The following is a 19,467-nucleotide window of genomic DNA, read 5'->3' on the forward strand; positions in this document are numbered from 1 at the left end:
AGAGTTGGTAAGTTGTGCAATGTAATTTTTTTTGATGTGAGATTGGTAGACTGAGTCACATAACTTACTCGAAATTAATAATTTACTAAAATATGAAAAAATATTATGTAAGCTGTGGGAAAGACAGGAAGTGTGTTTGTGTGTGTTGAATAAGATGTGTATGTCTTCGTGTGTGTACCTGCTAAAAAGTCCCTGGAAATATTTTTTTTATTTTTTTTATTTTTTTTTATTTTCAAGAGTTTTATATAGCGCTGGCTAGACCCGGAGGTATCAGAGCGCTTCACATGTGCATCAGATCATAGTTACAGGTTACATCATAACAAAGGTTACATAGTTCTTAGAGCATGGCCACATAGTTACTGGTAAGGTCGAGACAAACAATAAGCACAAATACGTAAGGGGAGAAGCAGGCAAGGTGAGAGATTCAGGGGAGGGGCGGTTGGAGCAGGGGAAGTACACAGATAATGAAGGCGGGAAAGAGGAGGTTAGGGTGAGAGACACAGCATGGGAAGAGTAGAGGAAGGGTGACGGGTACACAAACCAGTGGACGAGTCAAGGCAAACGTCCAAAGTCCAGTAAGCTGTGATCCCAGGGGAAGTGGTATCACTTCCCTATCTCTGCTGCGAGAGGCTACCTTTGCGCAGTGGACTCTCTCAGAGAGGTCTCTGAGACTCCAAGGCCTACATACTGGATCCTTCCCCAGAAAGGGGAGAGGGAGTGCTTTGGCAAGTCTGTGGACTATGCCTGCATTCAAAGCTTTAAGGTGAATGGAAAAGGTGGGGATCTCTAAATGGTGGTGGCAATGAAGTGTACATTGTACACCTTTATTGGGACGTGGCTAATTCACATAGAGTAGAATACAATGCTTCATAAATTGATAAACAGATTGATCTTTTACAAATGCTTCAATTGAGAACTGCAAGCAACGATATATTTAATTGACAGTTTGCAATGACATTTTCTTTCTTGTTTTTTTGAGGTATTGGCCACAGTAAAACTGAAAGGGAAGTGCTCAGGAAAAATACTGGCATTTTAAAACAACTCCCACATTTTCTGTTCTACTGCTCTATTTACAACTGGCCGTCTGTTTTCATACAAAAGCGTAACCGAGGCTGTTTTTCCTTACTTTTATTGATCAGCAAATGGAGCAGTACTTGTTTTTTACCAGGAGCATATCAGCATATGTTTGGCATCACATTCTAGCACTTGTGGTTTCTAATATTTTCAGTAATTTATTAGTAAGGAATTATTTACCTTCAGTTGGTACATCCTTACCGGTAAATATCTCAACTGCAATTGCCAGAATGCAATAAGGAACTTTATTCTCATAGGGCCCATTTCAGGAACTTAATGTGGAGACTCCGAACTAGTAACTTTACAACTCACATTCAACCTTCATGAGTTGGCCACATTGTCTTTGCAGCCACAGGAATATGAGAAACTTGTGATACTGGGAGAAGAAGCAGAAAGTGAAGGCTAGAAAAACTCCATGAGGGATGCTCAGCAGGAGTAAGGGCCACCCAGAGTGCAAGGCAGCCTGAGAGGAAGGGCTCAGTAGCATTGTGAAGTGCTAGTAATATTTTTGCACTTGCACATGGTCAGATTGGCCTGTGGGCAGTCAGACGGTACCCGAATGGCTGGTCTGATTGGTTAGTATGTGGACAGTATTTTCGGCTGTTTATAGGCCTGTTTTATTGTCTGGTGGGCCTCTATTTTCTCTGCTATTGCCCCACACACTTCCAGCAGCAAGCACAAATACATTCAGTCACTCATATATTTCAAAACATATATACACCTTTCTTTACAAGTTCAAAACTGCCCTGATTTGCAAATGTGGTTCACTTTTTTTTAGCTATCTGATTCGCTAATGCTGGCTACTTTTATTTTGGTGCACAGGACCATTTTCTGTCCCAGCCCATCTCTGCATTTGTGTTTACAAAGTGTCCTTACTCTTACATTTTCGGCCATGATAGGACATCACAGGACATTTGAGTCACAGGTCTATTATTCTAACAGAGTATCCAGAACAAGAAATAAAAAGTTTCACTCCACAAAACATTTCATCAGTTGCAATGATGAAATTTGGTGAAAGAAGGATTTTAAGAGAATGGTTAATCTCCATTTTAACATCTCTCCTCTAGAATTTGCAGAAAATATACTGAAATGCAATGCTTCCTCTCTCTTCCCTAGTCCTTAATTTGTAAAAGGATGATGGTCGGTGACCGAAGCTCCGCTTAGAAGCCCACCTGGCAGGTCCTTTAAATGTCGGCACACTGATTACCAAGTCTGTGGTCCTGAATCTACCTCATGAGCTTTCATCCACAGCCAAACACTCTGTATCCTTTTACCTCACTCTTGTTCCTACTTTCCTTGTTTGTGATGGCTTTCCTTCTTTCTCTTCCTTCTTCTATCACCTCTTTGTACTTTTCCCTCTCTTGTTGTCTGGAAATTATTGATGCCGAAAAAAAAGTGCCAGACCCCACAAATGAGTGCTGGTGGCTCCCACTGGCATCCATCTTATCAAACTAAGCACTGCTCTTCCCCTTGAAGGATGGGGCTACTATTTCCTTTTTCCTCAGACCTTTTTGAAAATGACTGCGGTACTCTGTTGGGTACTGTAGAACAAATCCATTTGGTGAAGGATTTGATCCACCATCTGGACCCGCAGATTATTATGCAAATTTTCAATACAAATATTGCCGTTGTCTTTCTTTGCTCTCCGCAGGTGAATGTCTGAAAATATTAATTTCTTTATTAAGTGAGGTTGGAAAAATGTTCGCAAGCTGCTCTTACTGGGCATCAGCAGCTCATCAGCAGTTTTCTCAAACAACATCAGCTAAATCACTGTTTATGTGTTATCTTACTGTCAGCTTTGCCACCTCAGCTCTGCCCCCTGTTGCACCTGTGGATTCTGCAGTGAGTGCTTTTAGAGCGCTATCAGGAGATCACATCTACGGATAAGCTCCTGATGGTTACATATATAACAAAGAAGTTATTTCTGAAGTTATGGCCAACGGATTAGACAATACCACTGTCAAGTTGAGACAAGTTTTATCATGCTGAAGATGAGTGCATAAGCAAAGGGCCTGCGAGGGTCCCGCCTCACCACCCATGGATGTAGCAGAATTTGAGGACCGGATTTACTGTGATTTTGCATTATGAATTCATCATAATGGTGGAGCTGACTTGACACAACATCATTGTTGGCATTACTAAGCATCACAAAATCACTTTGCATAGGTTTGCATGGTTTAGTAAATACAAAGTAATGCAATTTAGCAAATAGAGCTGCCATGCATTACTTAGAGATGGGTAGGCATTACATGGCTGAAGCATGAACATGTCCATGCATCGACAAATGAAGTTTGATGTAAACTCGGATTTGAAAATACTTGTAAACCTGGGTTTACCCAGAAATGGTGTGCCTGCCCAACAGGCTTAACAAGGGGAAATATCTTATTTTTTCATCATCTTTCCTTCCTCTTTCCATGTGTGCTGCATTCTGCAGCATTCATAGAATGAGGACTGTGCCTCTGGAATTTTTTGGGCGAGAAGGGAATCCCTTCTTACACAAAACCAAACCTGCCCGTAATGCAGGTAGCCTTGCACGATGGTACAAGAGTGTAAGTGGTTGGCAGCACATAGTGAGCCAGCACAGGGAGAGAGCAGAAATGCTCCATATCTAAATTTCTAGGGGGAGGGAGTTTAGGGCATGCGCAACTTTGGGGAGAACCAAGTCAGGATTCTGGTTAGCTTTAGGAACCAAGATCAGAGCCATTAAAAAAGTTAAAACAGACAACAAATGCCATGAAAAACATGACAATAATATTAAAATGTAAAAAAATATTTTTCAACATTTCTCACTGTCTCAAATGAGTACATGCGATTATATCCCTGACTTTAGGGACATTTATTGGAAGTAATATTTTTTGAGCATTTGAAACAATTTTTCTCTTACTTTCATAGTTCAAACGCTATACCTGTTTATGGAGCAATGTGTACAAAAAAGCTTGTATGATGCTATCAGTGATTTCATCAATGATGTGATTTGAGATATCATCACTGATTTCATAAATGATGTTATAGACCATGTCTTGAGTGATGTAATATGTGAGGTCATAAGCAGTGCATGCAGTGCATGGTGGGGCACAAGTTATAGTTAGATCTGCTCACTATAACTGGTGAATTTCTGTGTTTTTTTTTATTTCAAAGGATTATTGTTACTGACATATTCACCTAACTATAATGTCACTTTAGCCTATGGTGTTTTAAAACAAAAAGGTATTTTTATCACATCTAACCAGAGCGTTACTTTAACTTTTGGTTGTTTTCAGTGAATTTTCTCCTTTTTTTTTTAACAAATGCAGATCTTTTCATCACACCTAAGTATAAGGCTATTTTAACCTTTGGTTGTGTCTACTTGCATATTCCAGACTACAGCTGTGTAAAGGACCACAAGGTAATGTCTACAGTTACCTTGTGTACATGTAATTTTGGCAATATGATTGTTTCTCAAGCGTCTTCATATAGAAATCAGAGACATAATAAATGGTCATATAGAGAATAGAACAGGAGTACAGACATCCACCAAGCAATGGTACTTCCTCCTAATTATATGAAGTGCTTCTTTGTTTGGTGGATATGTTCTCATATTCCTCGGCATCAAGAATGTGCAATCAAAATCAGCAGGACATCCGCTTGGATCACTTTGGTAATTTGAGCTGTCCATCTGGGTGCTGGAAACGACATTGCAGCCTACTAATAAGGAAGGAGCGGTGTCAAACCGGCAGAGATTGTAGGTGTTTTTGCTCATTTGCATACTCTGAAGTATTTAAAAGGGAGTACCATGGACTCTGCTCTTAGGCCAGGAGATGACAAGAAAGAACGTACTCTTCTTAGAAAGTCACTGCAGAAGAGACTGCGCTGCAATAAATCAATGATGCTTCACCTGCATGATGGATGTCAGGTCATTTTTCAACGTGGCATTGTAGAGAAAGCACACTTGCTTTGTTTTAGCCAAGCGCAAGAAGTTAGGATGATTTGTCCCCTACAGAAATGGAGATTCAACTAGGGCACCTGCTAAGTTTATTTTGTGATTGCTTCCCTTGGAAGTTTAAGTTCTGTGAAATCAGCATTAGGGCCAGAATGAAAACTTGCTGGTGCATTTATCCAAGAAGAGCTCACGGTTTTAATTTCAAAAGAGATGGGGGCTGTTTGGCCCCTTTTTCCAAAGCCTATTATGGCTCCAGGAACCCAATCCTCCGGGGCCAACATTTACCATAGGGCACCCACAAACAACAAGTTGCGGGCTGTAGTGGAGACCTAGAGCCCTCAGACTCCAGCAGGCTCTCACCATGGTACGGAGGCCGGCATTGCTCCCGTCCAGAGATAGCAGCTAATAATGCGGGGTCAATATATCATTCTGTGTCCCTGCCCACATTAGTATGGGCAGGGTAAAGAATAAAAGTGTACTCCCAGCTGGCGAGAGCATTTTTAAAGTCTAGGGCAGAGTTTATGTTTGGTCAAGTTTGGCAGGAGTTTTGAAAAATGATCTTGCTATGCGGGAGAAAACACAAGATTCCCTGCCTGTGATGGCGCTGGCTGGGAAACTGCTGTGTCCAGGGGTGGGCTTTGTGCTGCCGGAACAACATTCCAGTGGCGCAATCCCCTTGTAAATATGCCCCACAATAAAGAAAAAAAGAGGAAGAAAAAAATGAAAAAATGCCACAAAGGGAGAAATCAAGAACCGGCTAGAGTGACACAAAGAGGCCTGAGAGGAATTCAAGACTTCATAGCCTTGGTATTCGGAGCCCCTCTTTTAAATATTACAGCAGGGGCAGAGCTATGAGCTCGAGCACTCATTCATTTACAAATTAAGCACTTCATCAGATTGTAATGTATGACATGGTGTTCACCATTTAGTTGTGACACTGGGTCAATAATCCAGGATTACTCATTTAATTCTCAGGAATTTTAGAGGACTAAATTTGAATAAAATTAAAAGACTCACCGGATTTCTCTTCACAAGGTCCGAATTGGGCACTACCACCGCGAGGTGGAGTATTGTAAAGAATGAGTTGAGCACATACGAGGAGAACAAATTCTTATGCAGGGTTATCCTCTGACAACTCAGGCTCCTAAAATAAGGAACACATGTTATCAATTACACACATTATCCCTAGTTTTACATTTATGTAAGACATTTTGACAACTTACTTCCATTGTTTCTCTGGCAGATGTCAATGTACTCACGAAACAGTCAAATTAATGTATTACTGGGCATATGTACACATTTTAACTATGAAACAGAAGTCAACAAAACTTTATCTCATAAAGGAGACAATTGGCACTGGCCACAGTTCAGGGTGGATAAGAGTATGTTTTTGGAGTTTGCTCCAGTTCTGTGATCTCATTGGGATTTAGCAAAATGTATTGATTGAGATTTTCGTAATAATGAGGTAGCTTATGTGGCTATACCCCTAGATCTTGCCAGATACCAAAGTAGTTGTGATTCCCCTTCCTGTGGAAAATGTTTTGTTTTATATATTAAATCGGTTCTTATAAATTGAAATCCCATCCAGCGGACCATGCACCAGGTTCTTGCTCCAGAACCCACAAAAACAGCTGACAAGCCTGCACCGAGATTCGTTACAGATGTGGACCCCTATCTAAAAGTCAGTGATGCATGTTTTATTGTTTGCCTTTTTAGAAAATGTATATTATGTATATCATTACATTCCTGCTGGGATGGCACAGGAACTTCCCTTTCCCTTTTTTGAAGGTTCACCAAGGGATGTGAGGTTATTTTGCCTTCAAAATACATCTACCAAAATTTGCATTTACCTTTATTAAGTGTTCCTCATTTGGGTTCCGCAAACAAAGTTTGACTCTGAGGAAGAGTCTGATTACAAATGTAGGCGTTATTTATCGCACCTAGTAAATAACGATACCACAGGGCTCGTTATTTACCAGGTGCAATAAATTGCACCTCCTACGAGTTCCGTTGGGAATAACATGCAGATTTGGGGTTTTTAAGGCATCAAAATCCGTATGGTACAGTAAATACTGTTGCTTTGCCTGTTTTAAAATTGACAGGTGTGACCTTTCGAAATGTAAAGAATGTTCAGGTATTTAACGCATCCGATATTTATGGGGTGATCTAAATACCTTCAAACACGTAAACAGGTGTTTACATAAGGGTCAGAATTTAATGAGTAACTTGCAATCAGTGCCTCAGTCCTTGAACCTTCCCTTTTTTATCCATAACAGACCCATACAAAGAAATTGATGCAAGTCTTTAGCCCCCTAAGTAAGGGGTTGCAGAACTTAATTCTGCACAGGAGTGATTATCCTTTGTTCAAGCAGTGGGACACAGGGCCATATTTGTTTGATGAGCTGAGGGTGAGGTGACACCAGCCATTTGGTTGAAGTGACTCCTGGGCAACAACAACCAATATGTAAAAAGTTCCCAAGTGCAACACTTTCATGTTTAGTAGCACATTCTTTTTTTAAATTTTTTTTAGAATTACATTTTTTCTGCACGGAAAAACAGCGTATACAAATCAAATATTTCCATGACACAGTAAGTAATTTTGTCAAAACAAAAAATCATGAGAATAAAGAAAGTACATATACAAATTATAGCATTATCATTTCCTAAATCCATTCCGTAATGGGTGCCCATATCTTTGCTCACATAACCCTCCTCCTTGTCCCTTTAGTTTTATACACAGCAAGTTCAAAATTACACATCAACAATAATTTATCACGCCAACTGAAAAAAAAGGGTGGCTCTGGATTAATCCAGCCTCCTGTAATACAGGACTATATTACAGCCATACAAATAAAAAGAAAACAAATCGTAGCTTTTGGTCTTAATTGACGCACAGTTCCTGAAACGCGTCCTGTTAGAACCAGCTCACCCGTTATACTAATAGTACGTCCCAAAATTACAGCTAAAAATTGTTCAATACGAAGAAAAATTTCAGAAAGTTGAGGACATAAAAAAACATATGTACCGTGTCAGCAGCAAATTGGCCACATCTGTTACATTTGGTCCCTATAGTTAAACTCCATTTAGAGACGTTCCTCGGGGTATAATATAATCATGTGTAGCCATGTAATACTGTGAACTCATCATCCCCGTGATAAGAACTCGGTTCGCCAACATAACAGATTCACGAATATTGACTCCAGAAATTCCAAGCTTAGTTTCCCATTTTGTTTGACAGTTTTCTAAATCATCCGGGAGCTCTTGAATCAGACAAAATAAAAAAGGCCAATTGATGTCTTTTTCATCATGCTTTAAATAAGGAGAATTTTAATCATTTTATACCGTGATGCTGATCCTGAAGTCTGTAAAAGCTACAAACTTGAAGGTATTTAAAAAAAAAAAACATTTCGATACACCAAAATCAATTTGTAAATCTGTGAAAGAAATTAAATGCCCCTCTTTACACAAGTCCCCTATACAGCATATTCCTTTACCACTCCAACTAGTGGCAATTAGGTCCCGAAAGATGTAGGGCAGTAAATCAGATGCAGTAAATTGTGTGCATATATTAAGTTTTAAGATTACCAAATGGCGCCTAACCATTTTCCAAACCATATAAGCAGCTTTAAGGATCTTAAATTTGGTTTTCTTAAAGTAGCTAGGTTCGACAACCGTCAACAAACATCCCTTTATCTCCTCACCCATTGCAAGCTCATAAATAGATGGGGCATTACACAGAGGAATTGGCGCTTTCTCCCTGACCACAAGTGGACTAATGAATTGTAAAGAAGCGGCGAGATAATAAAAAAGAAAATAAGGGATACTCCACCCCCCACGCTCTTTAGGTAGGATCATTTTATGAGCTCTGCGTTGTCGTTTATAACCCCACAAAAATCTAGTGGTTGCCCTCTCTAATTTTTTAGAACATGTAAGGGGAAATTCAATGGGGATTGTACGAAACAAATATAAGAATTTTGGTAGTATCAAGATTTTTAGCACGTTGGCGCTGCCGTATAAAGATAAGTGAAGGTGGCTTAGTCTTTCTAATATCGAATTGACTTTAGCCACTGCAGGGTTCATATTTAATTCAGGAATGTTGGAGACGGGAAGTGAGATCTTAATTCCCAAATATGTGACTTCGGGAACTGTTGCTATAGTAGAAGAAGGATTATCTCCAAAGTACAAAATCTGAGTTTTAGATAGATTCAGCTTATACCCTGAAAAGGATCCAAACTGTATCGCTAAGTCATTGATGGCAGGTAGTGTAGCCTCTATATCAGTTGAAACCACAACCATATTGTCCGCATATGCTAGGGCTCGATAGTCTGTATGGGCTAAGTGATTTGGTTTAATATTTATATGACAGTTTAAGCGGTTTAAAAAAGGATCTATGTAAAAGGCAAAAAGTAAAGGTGAGCACGGGCACCCTTGCCGCGTGCCACGAGTAATTGGAAACGGGGAAGATGTTTGGCCACCCAAATGTATTGAAGCACTTGGAGAATGATACATAGCTTTTAAGGCTGTTAAGACACCTGGACCAAGTCCCTTTTTAGTTAGGGAGTCCCACATATATGCCCAAGCAAACCTGTTGACTGCTTTCTCAGCATCCAACAGGGTTACTCCAATAGTAAAGCTATTTGCTTGCGCCCAATCCAGAATTGTGATTAGGTGACCTATATGGTCAGCTGTATCACGTGAAGGAATAAACCCATGCTGGAATTTCGACACAAGCAGTGAAATAATACTAGAAAGACGTGACGCTAGGATTTTAGAGTATACCTTGCTGTCCGCGTTGATCAGCGACATGGGCCTAAATGAAGAGGGTAACAAAGGAGGATTGTCTGTTTTAAGAAAAACAGTGATTACTGATTCCTGCCAAGAAGGTGATATCTTCCCTTTTTGAGCCTCCAGAAAAAGTACAATCAGTTCTTTTTTAGGAACATTTCGGAAGGCCCTATAAAATTCCAAAGGAATGGCATCAGGTCCCACAGCTTTGCCTGAAGCCAATGATAATATAGACGATTCAATTTATTCCCAAGTGATTGGGGCGTCCAGCTGCTCAGATTCCTCTAGTGATAGACTAGTGTTGGGTAAGGGATGACTAAAGTCTGTTACACTTCTTTCAATATCACCAGTGATATCCTCTGTATACAATTTATGATAAAATTCGCGAAAGACCCCCAATATCTCTGATGGACTGTCATGAAGCTGCCCTGAGTCCTCCATAATCTTATCTATTCTTGCAGAGACAGCCTTCTGTCAAAGACTTTTCGCTAAAAATCTCCCTGAATTTTCTCCCACCTCATACATTTCAGATCTAAAAGCTGTAATTTGTTGAGCTAATTTTGTGACAAAACTTTAATGTATTCTTGCTTTGTGTGTGGCTAAATTTTAAAAAATTTGATATATATTTATCCCTCTACTACATGCAGTCATCAACTCAATTGCAATATCTCGCAATTTAGTAATCTCCATATCTACTGTCTTCCTGATTTCACGCTGTTTATTAATTGAGTAACTTATCGTTTCTCTCCGAACCCCTGATTTAAAAGCATCCCAAACCATCTGAATTGATGCTGAGCCTTGATTAATTTCGAAAAATTCAGGGATCCACTTCCCCATATACTCAATATAAAGAGGATCGGATAGTAACTTCCGCTCGAAAGTCCAAGTCCTAGGGGGTGGTCGAAGGTTAACATCCAAAGCGAGAATATTGGGGTTGTGGTCGTAAATTATTTTGGGGAGTATTTATAAATAGTCTAAACGAAAGTGTTTCTGATGCGGGGCAGAATAAAATGTACTCCCTGCAGCACCCCCTCCCTTTAAATAACCTACATCTGTTAACCCAAATTCACCCATGATCCCTTTAGTAGCCTTAAATACATTTTTCTTCTTGCCAGTGTAGATATAATTGCTGTTGATGTCAACTTTCCCGTCCACATGCTTTAGTAGCACATTCTGTTTACTTTATTGCAATCTATCCATAGGCCACCATTTTCATTGAAATCCACCAAGGCAGAACCTTTCTGCTCCTGGAGAAGGTTAGTGGCCCTCCCAGGATATGTCTACGATAATGAGGATTCTGTCATAACAGAGAAAGGTTCACTAACCTTACAACCACCGGATACAGCAGAAGTGAGGATGATGCTAGTTTCTCCCTTCCACCCGTCACGGTACCACCTGAGAGCGGATAATCACACACTCAACAGAGGGGACCCTAACCAGGGAAGGGAAAAAAGGGAGAAATAAACCAAAACACTGTGGCATCCAGACATCATCTACTGCTAGGGTAGTAGGATCGATACACTTCCTTCTAGGATTAATACCTGGGAATATATGTACTGCCACTTTTATCCATGAATAAACAGATCCAAAAAGATGAAAAAATAAAGAAAAGAAAAGAAAAAAGGAGTCCTTCCTTGTTTCGTAATGCCTGCAACAGTTGTGGGACAGCAAAGTCACCAATATTGCAAAGTAACAACACCTTTACTTATCTGACCCTCTTTTCTTGGTTCTCCAATGTATTTCTTTATAACTTCCTGGTGTTCGTATCCAAGGCTGAATAGAAATGCAATCCGAGCCTCCCTTCAGCTCCTCGTAAGAAAGGAAAAAATCCAAAGCCTCAGTCACTATTGCCGACAATGTTGGGGCCCCAACAATCACAGGAAGCCAAAAGAATGTTCCTTTAAGAATCCATGTCCATAAAAATACCGTTCCGCGTTACCCACACTAATTAAACTAGACGCGGTACACGGACTCCAGCAACTCGGATCCCCGGCTGCCTGAAGAAAGATCAAAGGTCATGCCCGCGCTGAGGCGCATTTTCTTTTAGTGAAGAGATATCTTCGTGTCTCCAAACACCACACACGAGTCAAAAAAGTTCCAGGCAAACAACAGTCATCATAGCGGTTTCCACCATTGTTTCAGGTGACAAGCACCAGTTAGGAGTATGGGAGGTGACTATAAAGAAAACAAGTGATAGGTAGGAGGAAGGAAAGAAAGAACAGACTACAGCTAGGTATTCTGGGAGATGTAGTGCCTCCACTAACCCGTCTGCCTAACCCTTATAAGCGAGGGAATCATGACAGATTCCCAATTTACCTAACCAAAATAAATTGACTCTGGGGCAGCTTTTATCCCAATGAGAAAGGAGCTAGAATGGCTATAGTATATACTAGCTACAAAAGGTCCGTTTTGCCAAAGTCTCATTTTACACTTAATGATAAATGGGCAGGACTCACCCTTGTGCCATTCAAGTTAATGAAGGTCCTGAAACTTCCTAACTGCCTTTCTTTAGCAGAGTCACATACCTCACACCCATTCCATTCAGTAAATGACCAAACCATTGGTCCTGCTCTGGGAACAGATTCATACCTCCGCAGGAGGTGACACACTGGCAGGGAGCGGGCATGGGAAGTCTAATGCTAAGTAGCCCACTGGATACTCAGGCAGAAATGTCTAACTTTCTAAAAAATTACTTTTACTTTATATTATCATATACCCAACTTCACGATTCAGTTGGATTTTAATACATGTAAATAGTGTTTGAATAATCTCAATAGCTTATTACGATCCAAAGTTATATAACTAGCAATGTAATTGTAATTTAGCTGTTCTCATACAAAAGGTCACATCATTGATACAATGTATGCAGCATTTGCTTATGTTCCCCTAAGTGGGAAGGGTATGCCCAGACGTGGTCCCGTGCTCACTACACCACTGGATTCAAGCTAACCTGGCTGATGAAGGGTGATGCCTTGAAACCGGACCCAAGATGCTTGTTTCCGGTCCAGGGAGGACCTGGCTTGGCAGTTCAGACTGGACTTTTCCCACAAGGAACAGGGTCAAGACTGATTTGCACATGGCTGGGTCCAAACTGGAGTGCTATGGTGAGCAAAAGAATGATGGATTTAACCCTGATCCTTGAGACTGGAGGCGAATGTTTGCATTGTCCACCATTCCGTACATAAATTGTTTCTTTTGCATTTGTCGCCCTAAGTGGGAAGGGTATTCCCAGATGTGGGACCCGTGCTCACTATACCACTGTATTCAAGCTAACCTGGCTGATGAAGGGTGATGCCCTGAAACCGGTGCCGGGGTGCCTGTTTCCGGTCTAGGGAGGACTTGGCTTGGCACTTTGGGATGGACTGTTCACACAAGGAACAGGGTCAACACTGATTTGCATACGGCTGGGTCCAAACTGGGGTGGTTTGGTGAGGAAAAGAATGATGGATTTAACCCAGATACTTGTGACTGGGGGTGAATTTTTGCATTGTCCAGCATTCCGTCCATCAGTTCTTTCCTTTGCATATGTCGCCTTTAGTGGAAAGGGTATGCCCAGACGTGGGTCCCGTGCTCACTACACCCCCACATTAAAGCTAATATGGCTGATGAAGGGAGATGCCCTGAAACCGGTCCCAGGATGATTGCTTCCGGTCCAAGAAGGGCCTGGCTTGGCAGTTCGGGCTGGACTGTTCCCACAAGGAACAAGGTCAAAACTGATTTGCACATGGCTGGGTCCAAATTGGGGTGGTGTGGTGAGCAAAAGAATGCTGAATTTACCCCAGATTCTTGTGACTGGGGGTGAATGCTTGCATTGTCCAGCATTCCGTACATCAATTGTTTCTTTTGCATTTCTCGCCCTAAGTGGGAAGGGTATGCCCAGACATGGGTCCCGTGCTTGATACACCACTGGATTCAAGCTTACCTGGCTGATGAAGGTTGATGCCCCGAAACCGGTCCCAGGATGCTTGTTTCCTGTCCAGGGAGGACCTGGCTTGGCAGTTTGGGCCGGACTGTTCCCACAAGGAACATGGTCAAGGTTGATTTGCATATGGCTTGGTCCAAACTGGGGTGGTGTGTTGAGCAAAAGAATGATGGATGTAACCCAGATCTTTGTGACTGGGGATGAATGTTTGCATTGTCCAGCATTCTGTCCAGCATTCCGTCCATCAATTGTTTCTTTTGCATACGTTCCCCATAGTGGGAAGGGTATGCCCAGACGTGGGTCCCATGCTCACTACACCACTGGATTCAAGCTAACCAGGCTGAAGAAGGGTGATGCCCTGAAACTGGTTCCAAAATGCTTGTTTCTGTTCCAGGGAGGACCTGGCTTGGCAGTTCAGGCTTGACTGCTCCCACTAGGAACAGGGTCAAGACTGATTTGCATATGGCTGGGTCCAAACTGGCATGGTGTGGTGAGCAAAAGAATGATGTATGTAACCCAGATCCTTGTGACTGTAGGTGAATGTTTGCATTGTCAAGCATTCAATCCTTTAATTGTTTCTTTTTTTTAAAAAAAGGTTTTATTGGGATACCAGGTTTTATTGGGATACCAAAACACAGAGCAAAAAAAACCACATTAACTGAAACGACTTAAAGAAAGGCTGATACCCCATATTTTTTGCATTTTTGCCCCCCACCCTGGTGGATCCATCCTCCTAGAAAGAACAAAAAATACTTGTCAACTGTGCAAGGACTACAGCTTATTCATACTCCCTTGATAAGTCAATTAGTTCAAGACAACCACACTTTTGCCCCTCTCTCCCTAGCCCGCAGACCCTTCCTTTTATACACAGCAATCTCCCAATTGTATATAGATAATAATTTACTAAACCAAATATGTTCTGTCGGGGGATCTGCATCAAGCCATACCGTGGCCAGACACAGACGAAATACCGCCATTGCAAGGAAAACCATTTTCCTGTCGGTTTCTTCCATGACATGATTAGGGATTCCCAACATTATAACCTGCAGGGTCAGTGAAACAAAGTAGCCCAATACAGACTCCAGTCGTCGTTCAATTTTCGATAATACTTGGGAAAGGCCTGGGCATGTGGCAAACATATGTGTACTATCTGCAGCCAACAACCCCCAGCATGGGCAATGTATCCCTGATATACCCCCCCAAGGATGTATACGTGCCGGGTTACATAAAGATCACACCAAGTTTTAAAGCATTGCACTTACCAGTTGGCTGAAATACATGATGTTTGGCTGAGCAGTAAGGAATCCTCACACTCCCCCTGCCCAGCGTGCAATGCTGTTTGCCATCTATCAAAATGCATAATGAGATCATCTCCCATTTTTTCATTAATCAATTTGTAGACAACAGAAGTGACCAGATGATTACAATTGAACAAATCTATTAGCGGAATTCGATTCCGATTCGGACATCTTTTAGCCAAAAAATCCAGAATTTGTAAGTATTTAAAAAAATCCTTGTTCTCAATACAAAATCTTTCCTTAATGGCATCGAAGGAGAGTAAGTGAACACCACCGAGAAGATCCCCTATAGAGTGAATTCCTTTATCACCCCATCTTCTAAAATATACGTCATGGAAAATTTCGGGAAGTAAGGCATTGTTAGTTAAAGGGGAGTACCGATGAAGCCGCCCAATCTCGAGGCTTTTCCTGACTGCAGTCCAAAATGTATAAGCCCCTACCAAATCTTAAGCTTCACCCTCTTGTAATATGCAAAATCAATCTGCCTCAATAAGAGGGCCCTTGCTTCTACCCCATATATTAGTTGAAAAATAGAAATTTCTGAACCTCCCAGGTTCCCCCATTCACCAGCTCCCCCAGGTACTTCAGTGGGATAGCCCAGTAGTAAATTTGGAAGTTAGGGACAGACCATCCTGCCCGATCTCGCGGTAAAGTCATAAACCTAAGTACCCGTCTTGGGCGCTGTCCCGCCCATAAAACCACAACACTACCTGATTAAATTTCTGGAACCATATCTTGCTAAATTCCAAAGAAATATCTCTAAAATAATATAATATTTTGGGTAAGAAAATCATTTTGATGACATTACATCTTCCGATAAGCATCAGGTGGAGATTGCTCATCCTCCTAGTATCCGATTTCATACTACATAGTAATGGTGCAAAGTTTAAGTCTACAATAACTGCAGGATTAGAGCTTATCTCGACACCTAAATACCTAGCCTCTGCTACAATACGTTGGTCCACAAGATCTACCTTATCAATAATAACTATTTGCATTTTACTTTCATTCAGATGATAGCCTGAGATTCTGCCAAATTGTGAGGTTAACAAGCCTATTTCTTCCAACGCCTGCTGCGGTGCAGACGTAGTGATAGCTAGGTCATCCGCATACCCTAACATTTTCACATATCCTCCTCGAGCAAAAACTGGAAGTATTGACTGGTTCTCCTGTATCAATCTTATTAATGGATCAATATAGATAGCAAATAACAATGGAGAGCAAGGACACCCTTGTCCAGTGCCTCGTTTTATGTTAATCTCTCCCGATTGTGTTCTCATCAGTACCATCTTAGCGATTGGATCCTTATACATGCTTTGGACAGCTTGTATAAAGACCTCCCCAATCCCATAATATTTCATAGCTGCCCATAAAAAGGGGCCCTATCAAATGCCTTTTCAGCATCCAATAGAATTAAGGCCATAGGGTCTCCTTTCACTTTAGTATAATCGAATAAAGTTATTGCCCTGCATATATGATCTATTGTTTCCCGGCCAAGGATGAAGCCATGCTGCTGAGGAGACACGTTTTTTTTATTACAGACGCCAGTCTGTTGGCCAAAATTTTCGAGTAGATTTTAACATCATTATTAATCAATGTAATTGGCCGATAAGCCCCTAAATCTGTAGCCAATCTCCCTTTATTTAACAATATAGCAATTTTTGCATACTTCCAAGAGGCAGGGAGAGTTCCCCCCTCTGGATCTGAGCAAACATCTCCAGCATGGTTGGTGCCATCTGCATTTGGAATCCATCAATTGTTTCTTTTGCATTTGGGGACTAGTCACTGTAAGAAATTGCCAAATTAAATTTTTTGCATCTTTCACTTTTAAATCTTAGACACATTACCTCATTGGCTGCAAGGTCTGATTCGTCATTACTCACTTAATATCTAAAAAGTAGGTTTCCCTCCTATCGAATAGAGGTTATATTTGCAGGTCTGCCTGCAGCTTTAAAAGTGTCAGCAATCTGGATACACATGTAGACCTGAAGTCATGTCCTTATCACACTAATTGATAACACTCAAGTGCTGCAGTGCACTGGTGATATTTACCTTCAATGTACTGGTCTGAATGTGCCTGTTTTTATCTCCACTCAGAAGAATCAGGAATACATACTTTGATTCATCTGTGCTTTGAGAACCTGTTTTGTGGCTCCTTTGAGAAGGAACTGTGGGGCAGATGTATCAACCGTTCTTTTAGTCGCAAATGCTGCGATTCGCAAAAAAGCTGCGTTTGCGACTAAAAAATCGGAAAACGGTATGTATAACACAATTTGCATCGCAAAATAAGAAATCGCAAAAAGTGCGATTTCTTACGTTGCGAGAACATGAAATCTGCTAATTGTATTGCGATTTCCTAATTTGCGATGTTCTATGTTTGCAAAATTTGCAAACTGGATATCGCAAATTAAGAAATCGCAATGACATGTATGAAAAAAATCGCAAATTGCGAATTTGTGAAATGCTCAAATTAAGAAATAGCTATTACCACCAAGTGCATGCAGGTGGTAACCAGGTGGAAGGTATAAAAAGCAACCCACAATGCAACTGAAACTCCCACACTGGCAGGACTATATGTGATAGCCAGGAGGCTGCGTATCCGGGCCCTTACACAGAGGAGACTGAGACAGGAGCGTATATTCAGACTGCGCATCACGCTGTTCCAGCAGACTGAAGAGGACATTCATGATAAGTACAGGCCGCACCCACACACCATCTTGGACCTCATAGATGATTTGAAATCCTTTTTGGAAACCCCAACAGGCAGGACACAATCAATTCCCACCCATGTCCAGGTATTGTGCTCACTGCACCTTCTGGCCTCAGGGAGTTTTCAAGGATCATAGCAGAGATTGGTGGGGTGTCACAGAGTGCTCTTTCTCGCTTATTTCATGCCTTTTTGGATGCAATGCTGAACAGTCTAGTACATCACATATACTACCCAAGCACCCAACAGGCATTACAAGAAACCAAACTTGACTTCTATCAAATTGCACGTTTCCCCCATGTCATTGGCTGCATTGATGGGACCCATATCGCCATCACACCGCCAGCAGCTACAAAATTTGTGTTCAGGAACCGAAAATGCCACCATTCCCTGTATATTTAGATTGTGTGCAATGCCAAATACATCAATATTGACATTGTAGCTAAATACCATGGCAGCACACATGACTCTTTCATCTTCTGACATAGTGGGATACATGGACGTCTGACTGCTGGAGAGTTTGGAGAGGGATACCTGTTATGTAAATAAATAGGAAATTGATGTGGCAACCGCTGCACTCCAATTTAAAAATTGTAAATCAGCTGGTCAAAATGTTAGTGTTGTTATAGGTGCTCAGGGAGATCACCTTCTGGTTCCGAAAATGTGCAAAATACAGTCAATATTTGCAAAGTCTTACGGGAGGTAAGAACTATCCCAGAGCACTCTTGGTGCACAACAGTGCGTGGCTAGGTAGTTGATCAAGTAAGTATCAGAGATATTCCAAACGTTCTGAAATGATATCTTTAATAGTATACTTCAGGTTGATCCAAATAGTATCATTTCAACATATTAGCTTCATATGATTAGTGACACTTGTATGTAGACTAATTCCTTTCAATCAAATACATCTTTCTTCTCATAACGACATTGTCAGTTAGAGCCCCGATGCATTTCGTGCTACACAGTACTTCTTCAGGGGGAATGTATTTCTACAAGAAATAGATAACAAAAACCGATGTAGAACGCCGGTATGTAGGAGCACAGAACACATTGAAGATTGTAGAAATAGAGAATAGGTGAAGATGGGACCCTAAAGTGATAAAAATAGAGATAGAGGAGTAGCTTACCCGTCACCGAAGTGATTCGGATATGGTGCAGAGTGTAATCGGTCCGGTGTAACCAGACGGCGACCCGGAAGAAAAAAGCATAATAGTAAATTAGTAAATTACAGGCATGAGAGAGATCAAGTACAATACATGTAATGATGAACAATCATAAGTGACAGCTAAGTTCTATTCTGTCATTTAATCCCTTCGGTTGAAGAGCTTGTAAAAGGTATATCCAATGAAGTTCACGTTGCAATAGGTGTTTACTATTGTCTTTGTGAGGTAGTTTGTTAACCACTTCAAGGATGAGAAAACGAATTTGGCTAGGATTGTGGGATTGTGCAACAAAATGTGCAGCTATACATGACTACAAGTTCTTGGTACGAATGTTACTGCGATGCTCAGTGAGTCTCGTTTTGATTTTTTGTTCCGTTTTCCCCACATATGGGAGTCCAAACGGGCATTTTAGCATGTATACAACGTTTGTTGAATCACAAGTCGCATTAACTTAGCTTTTTTCCCACAGTTACTTTTTTACAATATTGTACTTTTGACGCATTTCCTATGGACCTCTGAGCTAATATATATATAATATTTTTTCTCTTTATTCTCTTTATTTGCTTCGCATTGTACATTCACTAGTTCGCCTGTCCTTT

At 41.0% G+C, this 19,467-nt stretch overlaps 1 protein-coding gene across 1 annotated transcript in view; it reads right to left on the reverse strand.

Moving 5' to 3' along the window:
* Positions 1-19,467, reverse strand: part of CALCR (calcitonin receptor) — a 2,001,221-nt gene that overhangs the window by 959,362 nt on the left and 1,022,392 nt on the right. Inside the window, exon 8 of the mRNA XM_078664409.1 lies at positions 6,011-6,137. Coding sequence (XP_078520535.1) covers positions 6,011-6,137 — 127 coding nt within the window. The remainder of the gene's footprint in view (positions 1-6,010; positions 6,138-19,467) is intronic.

This window comes from Lissotriton helveticus, chromosome 10, assembly GCF_964261635.1.
Source record: "Lissotriton helveticus chromosome 10, aLisHel1.1, whole genome shotgun sequence".
NCBI classification, from domain to species: domain Eukaryota; kingdom Metazoa; phylum Chordata; class Amphibia; order Caudata; family Salamandridae; genus Lissotriton; species Lissotriton helveticus.